General features: G+C 49.3%; 1 protein-coding gene across 2 annotated transcripts; it reads right to left on the reverse strand.

Annotated features, from left to right (window-relative positions):
• Nucleotides 1-3,843: 3,843 nt before the first annotated feature.
• Sbk2 (SH3 domain binding kinase family member 2) lies at nt 3,844-11,805 on the reverse strand. Of its 2 annotated transcripts, none has more exons than XM_031384160.1 (4): nt 11,591-11,805; nt 10,320-10,574; nt 6,592-6,794; nt 3,844-5,441 (listed from the first exon to the last, which is right to left on the reverse strand). In XM_031384160.1, exons 2-4 carry the CDS (start codon nt 10,570-10,572, stop codon nt 4,809-4,811), a joined length of 1,089 nt encoding a protein of 362 aa, XP_031240020.1. In that variant the 5' UTR covers nt 10,573-10,574; nt 11,591-11,805; the 3' UTR covers nt 3,844-4,808. The 2 variants fall into 2 exon arrangements, with proteins under 2 accessions (XP_031240020.1, XP_031240021.1); XM_031384161.1 differs by lacking the exon at nt 11,591-11,805 and adding an exon at nt 10,891-10,983.
• Nucleotides 11,806-14,768: the final 2,963 nt, after the last annotated feature.

Raw genomic sequence — 14,768 nt, forward strand, 5'->3', positions numbered from 1 at the left:
GTCCACAACTCGTAAGTGCTTGCACACTCAAACTCACATTCACTCCCATGTACCTGCACCTATGTTTATACCTGTGGACACACCTGCACACTCACATTCACAACTAACCACCCTGACCCTCACACACATTTTTGTGATCCTGCACACACAACATGGACTCTTGCGTGAACACACACAACATACTCATGTCCACACTCATTCACGCTTACACATGTACAAACATGTTCATCTTCATGTCTATTTCACATTTCATGTTCACGCTTCGGTTTGTGTGCATACTCGTGTTCACACACACCTTTGAGCATGTGACCACAATAACCCTAGTACTCACTTCTGCTCCAACACATGTACACTCATGTAACAAACCCATGCTCACACCCACACACTCACATCTATACTTTTGTTCACACTTACCTGGATAGATAATATTCACCCTCACTGTGAACACGCCTGTATTCACTCTTGCACATACAACCTTTCATGTTCACACCCACCCTTACATTCATGTGCATACTTCATGTTCACACATATTTATGCTCTTGCACACAGTGAACATTCTTAAATGAATCACTTCATACACTCTTGTCCACACTCCTGCACACATAAGCAGTCTTTTCATTCCCATCCACACTTCATATTTGCACTTATTTTCACACCACTCAGTTCACTCTTGTACATGTGCACACTCAGATTCACACCCACCCTCATACACAACTACACTGAAAATCTCATTAGCCCTAGCAATAACCTCCATGCATACATGTGTACACTCATGCCCTTGTACTCCCATTCATTCCCACATCTATACTAGTGCACACTCAAATTCATACCTGCCCACATGGTTTGTGTTCACACTCACTTCCTCACACTCATGCTCACCTCTGAATGCACAAATACTATCATATTCATATGTACACTCAATCTTACACCCCACACTTCAGATTCTTCACATTTCTGCATTTGCACCCACCCTTGCACACTCAGATAACCACGATTATGATCACGCTAGTCCTGGCACCTCCACATTCACTCATGCACACTTGTGTCCATATGCTCATACTCACATGTACTCATGTCCACACTTGTGCACTTGTTTGCACCTACTCACACATTTCGTATCACACTCACTTTCGCAGTCATGTCGACTCCTGCACACACTAGCACAATCTCATAGTCACACCCACACTCACACCCTGCTCTTAATGTTCACACTCACACACATTAACTTCTGCATGGATGCACACTCCCACAATCTCTTCTACCTCACAGACTCCTGCGACCACTCTTGCACACTCGTGTGTCACACCCCCACACACTCACTCACAAACCTATTCTCAATTTCTTCCACATTCTTGTGGCTATGGCCACATATGCGCTCTCACACTTATCCACAGCCCTCCTCTCATACCTCTATGGCTCAACAGTGAGGCTGCTTCTGGGATTTGAATTCCAGCTCTACTACTGGCAGGTGTGTGAGCTCTGACTGGTTTGTGGCTGCTATGCAGCACCACAGCCTGAAAGGTGAAGTGTGGAACATCCCAGGGACCCCTTTGGCATGCTAAGAAGGAGGAGTCTGTGAGCAGGTGGGTGTCCTTGGTGTGAAATGGTGCTGTTAGCATTGTTAATTAATGTTGTCCTTCCCCTTGGACCCTCCTTCTGTCCTCCCCTGCTGCTCAGCTTGGTGCCTTGTCATCGTCACCTTCCAGCTAATCCTCAGCTGCCACCACCAATTAACAAATGCACAGGTGCCCCTGCACCCCAGCACCAGTCTCCAGTCCCCACTTACCCAACGACACTCTCATCCTGGGCACCTCCAGTTTTTATAGGACACATTCTTGGCCTAATTGCTCGTGCTATTTTAGATCCACGGAGGAGGTGGCAGGACGTCTTGACACAGCTCACTCCCTTTGCTGTCCCCATCTATTCTTTCTAAAGAGCCTCTACTCTCAGGCGTCCCACTGGCTGCCCAGGATAGCAACTGTCCTACTGCTTTGGCTGGGACCCAGAGTCCAAGGGTCCTTAGGGTCATTTCACACATAGACACACATGGTCTGCCAGCCCCCGACCAGGCAGCACCTCGTAGCCACAGCAGGGGCACTGAGGGTGTGTGCAGGGGGCTTGGGAGCCAGTGACACATGATCCATTCCTGAGTTGTAGCCTTGGTCTGGGCCTGTAGCCAAACAGGGCACAGAGAGGAAGAGAGAGTGTTTGCAAACAAGGCGGATGCCAGGAAGGGGCTAGGATGGAGGGGAAGGTGAGAAGGAGAGAGGAGCCAGATGGATGAGGACTGGCTGGGGCTCCTGTCTGACCTTCCTTGCCCAGCCATGCTGATACAAGTGTGTGCACCTGGGCACACACATGCATGCACACATACACATGCATGCTTGTGCACGAGTTGAGATCTCTCAGACATACACAGGCTCAAACACTCAGACACAATATACACAAAATAAATATTATCTCCCACAAAGCGCCATGAGTAGCTTTGTTTTTTTGAGACCGGGTCTTTCTCTGGGACCTAGGACTCAAAGATGAGGCTAAGTTGGAAGGCCAGGGAACCTCAGAGGCCTGCCTGTCTCTTCATCCTTAGTGTAATGATTTTTTTAAAGGATTGCCCTTAAAATTGTTCGAACTTGAATCTCCATGCTTTCATGGCTAGCACTTCACCAACCGAACATGTTCCCAACTGTGTTTTTCATGACATTGGTACCACACAAACTCTGATTAGGTATAATAAAGACGATTCTTAGAAATCTGCAGCTGCTGGGACTGGGGATGTGGCTCCGTTGGTGGAGTGTGTGTTTAGCCACACACAAAGCCCAGAGTTTGAGTCCTAGCACTGGATAAACCCAGCATGCCTGTAATCCCAACCCTGAGGAAGTGGAGACAGGAGGATAAGGAGTTCAAGATCATTTTCAGCTACACAGAAACTTTGATGGCAGCTTGTCCTATGTGAATCATGTCAAAAAAAAGAAAGGAAGGAAGGAAGGAAGGAAGAAAGAAAGAAAGAAAGAAAGAAAGAAAAGAAAAGAAGAGAAAAGAAGGGAATGGAGAGATACCTCAGTAGTTAAGAGCACCCACTGCTCTTCCAGGAGACCCAGGTTCATTTCCTGGCACCCACATGGCAGCTCACAACTGAGTGTAACTCCAGTTCCAAGGGATTCGACACCCTCACACAGACATATAGGAAGGCAAAACAAATGCACATGAAATTTAAAAAAAAATTTTTTTAAATGAGGAGTTTGGTAGTGCATGCCTTTAATCCCTGCATTGGGAGGAAGAGGCAGGAAGATCTTTGAATTTGAGGCTACCCTGGTCTCCATAGTGAGTTCCTGGCCGGCCTTTGTGTTATAGAAACTAAAACAAAACAAAAATGTGAAAACTGAGATGGCTCAGTAGGTAAAGGCACCTGACCTGCCTCTAAGTCTGTCAACAGGACAGAACCAACTTCTGCAGCAAGTAGTCCTCTGTCTCTACAGGCATGTGGTAGCATGAACATATAATGATTAATTATCTTTAAAATTTAAAAATTGGCTAGGCAGTGGTGGCACATGCCTCTAATCCCAGCACTTGGGAGGCAGAGGCAGGCTGATTTCTGAGTTCGAGGCCAGCCTGGTCTACAGAGTGAGTTCCAGGACAGCCAGGGCTATACAGAGAAACCCTGTCTCGAAAAAACAAAAAACAAAAAACAAAAAACAAACAAACAAAAAAGGGGCCCAATAGGGGTCCTTACCCAAGCACCACTTGGCCCTTCGACTTCTCTGTCTCTGTCTCTATGATGTCTCTGTCTTTGCTTCATGCCCCTCCCACTCCTCCCCAAATGAATAGAGTCACAGCACAAGATTCAGTTGCCAGGGGAACTTTATTTGCAGAGAGCAGCTGGGGTAAGCATACCTCACTCAGAGGGTGGTGTCCCAGCCTGCAGGAGCAACAAGAATCAGAGCAGATTTGAGTGGAGTGAAGCCACATGAGAGAAGATGGAATGAGAGAGCCAGGAGGACAGTGACAAAGAGTGTGAGAGGCCCACGTGGTGGGAGCAATGGTGACCAGATGCGTCTACTCATTTGGCTGCTGCTGCAGGCCGGGAATCGCACAGAGATGTAGGGTCAGATCTTCAGGGGCCAAAACCCACCCTTTGGGAGCTCAGAAAATAAGCAAACAGTTAGTGAAGGACACATCATGGAAGTAAATAGAAGAAACATATAGTACAGAGAGCCCTAGGATTGTGAGGTTCACAGCAGGTGGCCATTATGCCTGGGTTTGTCGGGAAGGCTGGCTGAGGTGGGTGGGGTGGTGCAGAGCTATGCTGGACAGCCGAGCATGGAGCATGCCTGCTATTCCAGGACTCAGGAAACTGAGGCAGGAGGATCCAGAGTTATATAGACCAGAGCCAACATGATGGCTCCTGTAGCTAAAGGCACTTGAAGGCTTACAAGAATTCAGTTCCATGGCTGGGCTCCAAAGTGGAAGGAAAGAGCTGACTCCTAAAAGTCCTTTGATTTACACACAGCTTTACACACACACACACACACACACACACACACACACACACACCATATACACACATATGGTGTAATAGATTCATGTATATACATGCATACATACACACATGCATGCACACATACACACACAAACACATATATGTGCATACACACACACACATATATGCATGCATACTTAAACACACATGCACACATTCACAAATACACACAGCATAAAGGAGGGGCACAGACAACACACAGGACAGGTATAAGATAGATCAAAGACAGAGACGCGGCCACAGCCAGGTAGCTCAGGCTAAGCAGATCTCAGCATGCGGGTTGCTTCCCCTCTGCAGCCTCCTGTCCTCCTCTCCACCCATCTTCTCTCAGCTCCTTTGCCAATTCCTCAGCTTCCCCCTCCCTCTGCTTCCAGGGTTGGCCTAGATAGCTCTCGATGGAGCTCACAGGGGTCCGCTTCCGGGGGTGAGGATCTAGCAGCCCCCATAGGAGAGTGTCTGCTGCAGGTGACAGGCTATACCACGGCTGTGGCCGGTCTTGGGGCTGGCCAGAAGCCTGCCAGATGAGAAAGTCCTCAAAGAAAGGATCAACCTCCACCAGGGGCTGGTCCCAGGGGAAGTAGCCAGTAAGAAGGCAGAAGATCAGGACCCCCAGAGCCCAAGCATCCAGGGAAGGTTGGATGGGTAGTCCCTCGGGGAGGGGTGGTGGGGCACAGAGCTCAGGGGCAGTGTAAGGGATAGGTGGCCCAGTAAGTCGGAGTAGGGTCCCTCGGGGCCGTGTGTGGCCAAAGTCTGTCAGCTTGACACGCTGGCAGGCTGGGTCACACACCAGCACATTCTCTGGCTTCAAGTCCCGGTACACCAGGCCATGGGAGTGAATGTGCTCCAGGGCAGAGGCCAGTTGGGCTGCACAGCGCTGGGCTGCTGGCTGTGGGAGACCCACCTGCAGGGGGAGAGATGGTGAATGTACACTACTTCCCCCAGCTGTTGAGGGAAAATGCAAAGGTAGGGTTTCAACCCCGTGTCGTGTGCAGATGCTATGGGGTGTGTGGTGGGGGAGGAAAGTTGTAAAGGCCAGCAAACACGTCACACCAGTGAGGCCTGTGGGGCCTGCCTCGTGATTTGGTGAGGCCTTTGTGCAAGCCTGTGAGACTTGTGACCCTCGTGAGGGCTCGTGGGATCTGGTGAGGGTTGTGACCCTTGGGAGGCCTACTTTAAGCCTATGAGGCCTGTGAGCCATGAGAAGCCTCCTGTGAACTTCTGAGGCTTAGAAGCCTGCGGATCCCTTGAGAATGTAATGCCTATGAGGCTTAGTATAAACCTCTGAAATCTTGTGTGGATATTAGTGTTAGCTTGTGTGGGTGTGAGGCCCATGAACCTGTGAAGCCTATGAGGCCTGGTGTGAGCCTGTCAGGTGTGAACTACCAAGGTTTTTGTGCGGCCTAGTGTGTGTCTGTGAGGATGTGAGCCTGTGAGGTCTATGAGGTCCAGGGTGAACCTGAATGGCCTAGGATTCTCTGAGGCCTGGTGCAAGCCTGTCAGGCCTTTGAGAACTTCAGGCCTGTGAGGTCTAGTGTGAGTTTGTGAAGCCTACTTGAAACTGTGAGTCTTGTGAGTTTATGAACCTTTGAGTCCTAATATGAGCTGTGAGGCGAGTCCTATGAGCTTGTTGAGCCCACTGATGGGGGGTGGGGGGTGATGAGTCTGTGAGCCTGTGAGACATAGTGTGAACCGTGAGGCCTGTGAACTTCTGAGGTCCCTGAGGTCTAGTATGAGCCTACAAGTCCCATGAGCTTGTAAGAATGCTGAGGCCTAGCATGAGCATCTGGTGTGACCTGGAAGGATCTGTGAGGCCTAGTATGAACTGATGGATCCAAGAGAGCTCATGAAGCCTGTTAACTCCCATAGAGAAGACTATGAGCTTGTGAGTGTTGGTTAATCTCAATAGGACATAGTCAACGAAATTCAGAGTGACCCAACAAATCCAGTGTGGCCTAACATAGTAAACATGATTCCTGTGGTCCATGCTGTTTGGAGCTTCCCGTAAATGCTGGTAAGGCACACGAAGGCATGCTCAGGGCCTACCTACCCACCTTAGGCTGGATGAAGGTGATGAGGTCCCCATGGAGAACAGGTTCTGTCAGGAAGCTGTAGGAATTGGCTGACTCAATGCCAATGCCATAGGCTGCCACGATGGCCGAATGCGTGCCAAGTGAGAGGCCCACGCAGAACTCATACAGGAAGCTACGGAGGGAGGTGGATTGCTTCGGGAGCTGCTTCAGCGCCAGGGGTGTTCCTGGGAGGGGGGAGGGGCAGATGTAACAAGGATGGATATCAGAGGTGAGTAAGAGTTTAGGTCACTGGGACCAGCTTTCTCCATCGCTGTGCTGGCCTTTTGGATGGAATCTGTTTGCCAAATGCTTTCTTGTCCCCCAACCCCTGCCTCCCTTCCTACTCTAATAGCACAGCCTTTGCTGATGCTCCAGCGACGCTGTTTGACTTTCATGATGACAATCCCATGAGGGAGGACTTTTTTTTCTCTTTTTCTGAGCTAGGGTCTCATCTCCCCCAGCCTCCCAGTAGTATATCTGAGAATGACCTTGGCCTCCCGATCTTCCTCACAGGGTGGGATTACAGGTATGGACCACCATGGCTGGCACAAAGATGTGTTTGAGGCAACTGGGGGAAATATGCTAAGTACAGGACAATGGGTACAGTCAGGGAGTCGTGATCCTACCCCATGTAAAAATGACTTCCTAGGTTACAAAGTCCTCCAAGGCGGAAACTTCGACTACTAGTTTTGTTTGCTTTAATTAATTTTTGGTGTTTTCGAGACAGGGTTTCTCTTGGCACTTGCTCTGTAGACCAGATCTCAAACTCAGAGACCTGCCTGCCTCTGCTTCCTGAGTGCTGGGATTAAAGGCGTGCACCACCACCGCCTGGCAAAAGAAGCACCCCTAGCTGCAGAACCATCTCAGAGCCATCACCCCACTTTCCTCCTTTTGTCTCCAGTTTTATTTTGTGTGCATGGAATGCTTCCCTACATGTATGTATGTGCACCATTTATTGTGCCCGGTGTCACAGAAGTCAGAAGAAGGCATTGGATACTACGGAATTGGACTTAAAGATGGTTGTGGGCCATCTTGTGGTGCCAGAATTAGAACTTGGGTCCTCTGCAAAAGCAACAAGTGCTTTAACTACTATGCCATCTCTTTAGCCTGAGAGAGAGAGGGGGGGGGGAGAGAGGGAGGGAGGAAGGGGGGGGAGGGAGGGAGGGAGAGAGAGTGTTAATGTAGAGATCACAAGACAACTTTGTAGAGTCAGTTTTCCCCTTCTACCTTTATGTGGGTTCCAGGGATTCAACTTGGATGGGACAACTTTTGAGGCAAGTGCCTTTACCTGCTGAGCCATTTCAATGGTCTGTGGGTGATCTCTCTCTCTCAAGCTAGAGAGATGGCACAGTAGTTAAAAGCATTTGTTGCTCTTGCAGAAGACACAAGTTCTATTTCTGGTACCCACAAGGTGGCTCACAACCACCTACAACTCCAATTCTGTGGGTTCCAATGCCACCTTCTGACTTCTGTGGGCCCCAGGCATACTACATGATGCACATACGTATGTGTAGGCAAAACACTCTTGCCTCTGCTTCGTGATTGCTGGAATAGCCAGCATTCACCCAGCAGGATGCTGAAATTTGATGAGGTGTTTTTCTTCTTGTTCAGAACTGGGGATTTAACCTTGGGCTTCACATACGCCAGGCCCAAACATTCTACCACTGAGCTACATCTTCAGCCCTGCCCACTCCCCTCTCTTCTGAGACAGTCTCATGCCTTGAAGATTGCTGTCTTCCACTTGAGTCCTCAAGGATCCTGACTCCTAATCTCTTCTCCTTTGCAAGATCCAGTTAGACTGTGTCAGAGACCACCCAAATTGCCTTATTTTATCTTGCTAAAGCAGTGGTTCTAAGCTTTCCTAATGTTGTGACTGCTTAATACTGTTCCTCATGTTGTGGTGACCCCCCCCCAAGTATAAAATTATTTTCTTTTCTACTTTATAATGGCAACTTTGCTACTGTTATGAACCATAATGTAAATATCTGTGGTTTCTGATGGTCTTAGGTGACCTCCGGCTCCATCCCTCAGACTGCATAGGCTGGACCTGGTGGTGCATGCCTATAACCACAGCACTCACCGGAGGCAGGGGCAAGGTGATCAGGAGTTTAAGGCCAGCCTCAGATACAGAGCCATTTTGAGACCGTCATGGGCTGCACGGAACCCTGTCTGAAAAAAAAAAATTGAGAAAGAAAGACAGGAAAGAATTAAAAAAGGAAAGGCTGGAGAGATGGCTCAGGGTAGAGAGCAGTGGCTGCTCTTCCAGAGAACTCAGTTTCAGTTCCCAACACCCAACATGGCAGGTAGTTCACAATCATCTGTCACTCCAGTCCCAGGGGATCAGATGTCCTCTTCTGGCCTCTGGGGCACCAGATATGCAAGTGGTGCACAGGTATGAAGACAGGCAAAACACCATACACATAAAATTTTAAAAATGAAAGTACAGTAAAGGCTAGGATAAACAAACAGTAATTGCTACTCTTCCAAAGGACCAGAGTTCAAATCCCAGAACACACCATCCAGCAGCTCCAACCACCTGCAATTCCAGCTTCAGGGGAATTTGTCGCCCTCTTCTGGCCTTTTTGGACACTGAACTCGTGTGCAGGAACTCACCTCCTGCCTCCTGGCCCCATGTAGGCACATAATCAAAAAAATTTTTTTTAATAAAAATTTAAAAAGAAAGAGGAAAAGGTAGATGTTACAGTTGATACAATATTTATACAGTTTGAGGATGGAAAGATGGCTCAGCAGTCAAGAGAACTGGCTACAGATTCAGAGGACCTAGGTTCAATTCCCAGCAACCACATGGCAACTCACAACTGTCTGTAACTATAGTTCCAGAGGACCCGACCCCCTCACCCAGACATGAATGCAGACAAAACACCAATGCTCATCAAATAAAATTTGAAGAAAATGAATGTTCATACGGTGTCAAACATCCTGGGGATCACAGATAAGTGGGCATGACTGCATAACAGAAAATAATATAATAGAAAATCATTAGTTTTTTTTAAGTGCAAACATTTTTTCCTTTCTCCTTTCTTTTCAATTTTGTATTGGTTGGTTGATTGACTGACTGATTGTGTGTTGGTTGGGAGAGGACTGCAGAGATCAGAGGGCACCCTGAGGCAGTTAGTTCTCTCCTTCCACCATATGGGATCGGGGGAATTGAACTCAAGCCATCAGACTTTGTGGCAAGTGCCCTTACCTGCTGAGCCATCCTGCCTGGCCTTCTGCTTTTGAAATGGAGTCTCACGTAGCTCAGGCTGGCCTGAAACTCTGTATAGATCACAGGATAACTTCAAACTCCCAATCCTCCTGCCGCTACCTCCAGGAATTCTATCTTAGGGATACTGGGATTTCAACTATCAGCTGCTAGGTCCGACTTTGTTTGTTTGTTCGTTTGTTTGAGATGGTTATCTTGCTATGCAGCCATGGCTAACTAACCTGGAACTCACTGTGTAAATTTGAGGCCGGCTCCCAATTCACAACATCCTTCCTGTCAGCCTCCTGGCCTCGCTCACCTTTTCAAAGGAGAACGCCGGGGCTCAGAGAGGTTAAAGGGACTCCCTAAAATGCACAGCCTGAAAATAAAGAGGGGAAGGAAGATTTGACTGAGGTTTACAAGACTCCCTGGTCTTGGCCTAGCTCGCCTGAAATCTCTACCTTCAGCTGTACCCGGCAGCATGCCTGTGTCCAAGATGCAGTACCTTTCTGGCGGTGAGTAACCAACAGGACATGGCCGAACCTGCCCTGGCCCAGGGGACGCACTTCCTCGTACAGCTCTTCCACCTCAGTTCGAACCAGGGTCTGGGCACTCAGAGCCATCATATCCTCCAAGGCCAGAGCGGCCTCCTGTCCCTGCTGCAGCTCCTCTACCGTTAGGCCTCCCAGGCCTTCATCACCACCATCCTCCACAGCTGCCACTTCCATTAGTCTGTCTTCTGACTGTTTGCCTGGCATTTCTGCAAGACAGACAAAAAAAAAAAAAGTGACCCAGGACTCAGAGCTCACTAGCTTATGACCAGGGGAGGGAGAGCAAGGAAAGAAGACTCCTGGGTCTGAGGGAGGAGGGCTGGGGATGGGTTCCAGAGTCTGAGGGAGGAGGACCAGGGTCTGGACCTCAAGGTCTAAGGGAGGAGGGCTGCAGTCTGGACTCCTGGGTCTGAGGGAGGAGAGCTGGGGTCTGCACTCCCAGGTCTGAGGGAGGAGGGCTGGGGTATGGGACTCTGGGTCTGGGTCTGGGGTCTGCACTACCAGGTCTGAGGGAGAAGTCTAGACCTGGACTAAAGCCTTCTCATTGCCACTTCTTATTGCGACTCATTTCCATTCAGTAAGAGACCCTGAGGAGTGGAAAACAGTCACTTGTGTGAGGTGAGGTCAACTGAGAGGTCAGATGTCCCCCCCCCCATTCCCACTGCCACCTGGTGGCCTGAGGGTGAAAGATGAACCAAGTCATCGAGACACTCCCCCATCTTGTTTCCAAAGCAAACAGACTTGGGCCTAGAGTGGATGAGCAGCTTCTCTCCAAAGAGAAAACAGGTGCCTCCAGGGAAGGGTGGGGCTCTACACAACTTGGGACACTTGGGGTCCTGCCTGAAGCTGTCACTTAGACCTGTCCCCAAGCCTTTAACTCTCAATCATTTTGCTGTCCAAGTCTCACAGCTCAGCAGCTCATCCCTAGACCCAGGGCTCTAGACCCTGGTTCTCATCCCAACACCAGGAGAAATAGACCCCAACCCTCCTCCTTCGAATTCAGGGCTCAGACCCCAGCCCTCCCTCCTCAGATCCAGGAGTCCAGGCCCCATCCATCTACCCTCAGATCCAAGGTCCCAGACCTTAGCATGCCTCCTTCAGACCCAAGCTTCCAGACTTCTGCCCTCCTCCCTTAGACCCAGAGGGTCCAGCCCTCAGCCCTCCTCCCTCAGATTAGGGCTTCAAACCATAACTTATTACTGTCCCGGGAACTTCTAAAACTCACACAACTTGGGCCTTGGATTCTGTCCCCAACACTAAAGCACTTGATTGCTTCAAAGGTGTCTCTTGTCCTGTCGAGGGGCCAGGACTCTTGCCACCTGTTTTCCTGTTCAACTGCAGCCTTCTCTCAGGGCGGTTAACCTTGCCCTACTTTTGACCTGAGCTCAGAGCTCCAGACCGCGCCTTCTCCAAGGCTTGTCTGACCCCTTTCTGCCTACTGCAGTTAGTGGCCTGCACTTCGGGGATTCCTGCCAGCATCAGACTGATCAGGAACAAGTCCCGCCCTCACTGGGTGGGGGGTGTCATAAGGCCCCACCCTCTGCTCCGCCCCTTCTGCCCCCCACTGGGGGCAGAGCGACATCATGTGTTGAATCCTAGTACTGGCTGTGGTTGGACCACACCAGTGAGGCTTAGCTCTCCTCTCTCGGACCCAAGGGTCCAGGAAACCTTCTGTCAGACCCAGAACAGCAAACTCCAGCTCACTTTCAGAGTCCACACTCCAGCCTTCATTCCTCAGATGGAAGAATCTAGAATGCATCCCTTCTATCTCAGACTAGGGAGGGTCTAGGTACCATCCTTTCTCCCTTATATCCAAGATCCCCTTCCCTAGCTCTCCTCCCTCAGACTCAAGGGTCCGGGGCAGCCTTCCTCTCTTACGCCCAGAAGACCCCAGCCATCTTCCTTCAGGCCCAGAATCCCGGAACCGAAACTGCTTTTCTCAAAGCCAGGGGTCCAGCGCTCCTCCAGGACCCAGGGATCTGAATCCTAGTCTTCTTTCAGATCTAGGGGTGCAGCCCCTGGCCTCCTCCCTCAAAAGGTCTCATATTTATTTAATCTGACCCCATCTGCTCTCCTCCCTGGCTCTTGCCTCTGGTGCCCTCTTGACAAACACAAATCTTTTGAGGGGTGTGTCCAGGAGCCATGCACTGGGGTCCTGTTTAGGAACAAAATACGACAGTATTCTAAAATGATGTCATGAGAAATGACCTCAGACTGGGGACCAGAAACAGGTGGTGGAGCAACTGGGGATCAAGGATGACTTTCCTCCCTCTGCTGGACAGCTGTTGGGTTTAAAGCACCGAGAGTCATGTGGGTTCATTTCATTGTCCAAAATACACTTTTTATTTTGTAAATATTTTTAGTTTTACAAAAACAACCACAAAGGTCACACAGTTGCAAAGGTCACACAGTTGCAAAGGCCCCTTGGACCCTTCGCCCAGCTTGCCCGGAGATCAGCATCTTACCCAAGATTCATCACTAAATTTGCAAAGCTTTCAACAGCAGTCTTCCATCCTACCCACCATCTTTGTCCTCAAGGTCCTTTTCCTGTTCCCAAGTCCAGTCCAGGGCACCATGGTACATTCAGTGAACTCACTTTTAAATCTAGAAAGTGTAGCTTTCTGGTTGGGGTTGTAGTTCTGGCTGCAGTGTTTGTTTTCCCTGCATGAACCCCTGGAAGCTCCCATTTCCAGCACTGTATAAATCTCCATCATAGCATAGGCCTGTAATCCCAGCATGTGGGAGGTGGATGAAGGATGATCAGAAGTTTGAGGTCATTCTGCCACCTAGTGAGAGGACATCCTGGGATACAGGAAATTTTTTTTTTTTAAGTATAGATTCCTCTGATGTTTCTAGTTCCTGCCTCTCTGCTGGGCACTGGAGACTCCAGCCACACAGAACTGGAGTCTGTGTGCTGTTTGGGAAAAAGGAAGAGCCATGGAACTAGTCCTGGCTCTCAGGATTGATGGGTCCCTGAAGACAGATGGAGCTAGGATATTCATAGCCAGAGAACTTGGGGCTTTATGGAAACAGAAGATGGAAGGGTCTAGAAGTGAGAAAACCCAAGCACATCCCAAATCCAGCAGTTTGTGACAAGGACAGGAAGAGTAGACATAGATAACTGGGAGGGCTCCAGGAATGGGGACGTTTCTATAGGCCAAGATGGAAGTAAAAGGTGCTAGGTGGAGCATATAAGGTGTGTGGGTGTCTGTCAGCAGTGGTGTGGTGGTGTACTGTGGTGGTGGTGGCGGTGTATGTTTACACACATGTTTCTCTTTCTCTGTGTGTGTGACAATTCCCACAATGTCACCAACACAGAGCCCAGGAACTGTCAGATCAACATAATATCGGATCCTGTGAGTTCAGATTTTGTGCCCCCCATGGTCTTAGACAGTGGTTCTCAACCCTCCTAATGCTGTGACCCTTTAATATAGTTCCCCAATGATAAAACTGTTTCATTGCTACTTCATAACGGTAACGTTGTTACTGCTATGGATCATAATGTAAATGTCTAATATGGGGGTATCTGATACGCAACCCTTGTGAAAAGGTTGTTCAACTCCCTCCAAGGGGCCACTACCCACAGGTTGAGAACAACTGCTTTTACAGAAGAGTGGTCCCATCGCAATTCATGATAAGCATTCAACATTTCAGAGCACAGAAATATATCTGTAGGAGAAACAGAACCTTTCACTGCGAAGATGCTCAGGGGTTGGGGAAGAGGTTCAGTTGATTGAGGGTCTTCCTAGCATGCAGGAAGCCCCAGGTTCCTCAAAAATACCCAGCCCCTAAAAAATAGTGTGGAAGTACATGCCTATAATCCCAGCACTGGGGAGGTGGAAGCAGGAGGATCCAAAGTTCGAGGTCAGCTATGTAGTCAATTGAGGGCAGGATGGGGTACCCGAGATTGTCTCAAAAGGAAAATCAAGATGAGAAAGAGGAGGAAGGAGAAAGAAAGATAATAAGAAGAGGAAGGGAAGAGAAAGAGGAGGAAATGGAAGAGATGGGAGAGGAGGAGATGGAAGAGATGGAAGAGGAGATGGAAGAGGAAATGGAGGAGGAAGAGGAGGGGAAGAGGAAGAAGAGGAGAGAAGGAGATGGAGGAGAAGATGGAGGAAGAGCAAGAGGAAGGAGAGGAGAAAGAGGAGAAAGAAGAGGGCAAGGAAGAGGAAGAAGAGGAGGAGGAAGAGAGAGATCAAGAGGAGAAAGACAAGAAGAAAGAAGACAAAAGGAAGATGGAAAGGGGAGGAGGGGAGGATGCTGCAGCAGCACACAATTGGGACCCCTGAGTCCTCAGTTGTGTGTGTGTGCACTTCGGGGAGGGGGGTGTGTGCACATCCAAGTCCAATGTGTTCCCTGTCTTCTCCCAGTAATAGCTGTTGCCTTTCCCAGGTGGCCTCGAG

This window comes from Mastomys coucha, unplaced genomic scaffold (genome assembly GCF_008632895.1).
Source record: "Mastomys coucha isolate ucsf_1 unplaced genomic scaffold, UCSF_Mcou_1 pScaffold21, whole genome shotgun sequence".
Taxonomy (NCBI): domain Eukaryota; kingdom Metazoa; phylum Chordata; class Mammalia; order Rodentia; family Muridae; genus Mastomys; species Mastomys coucha.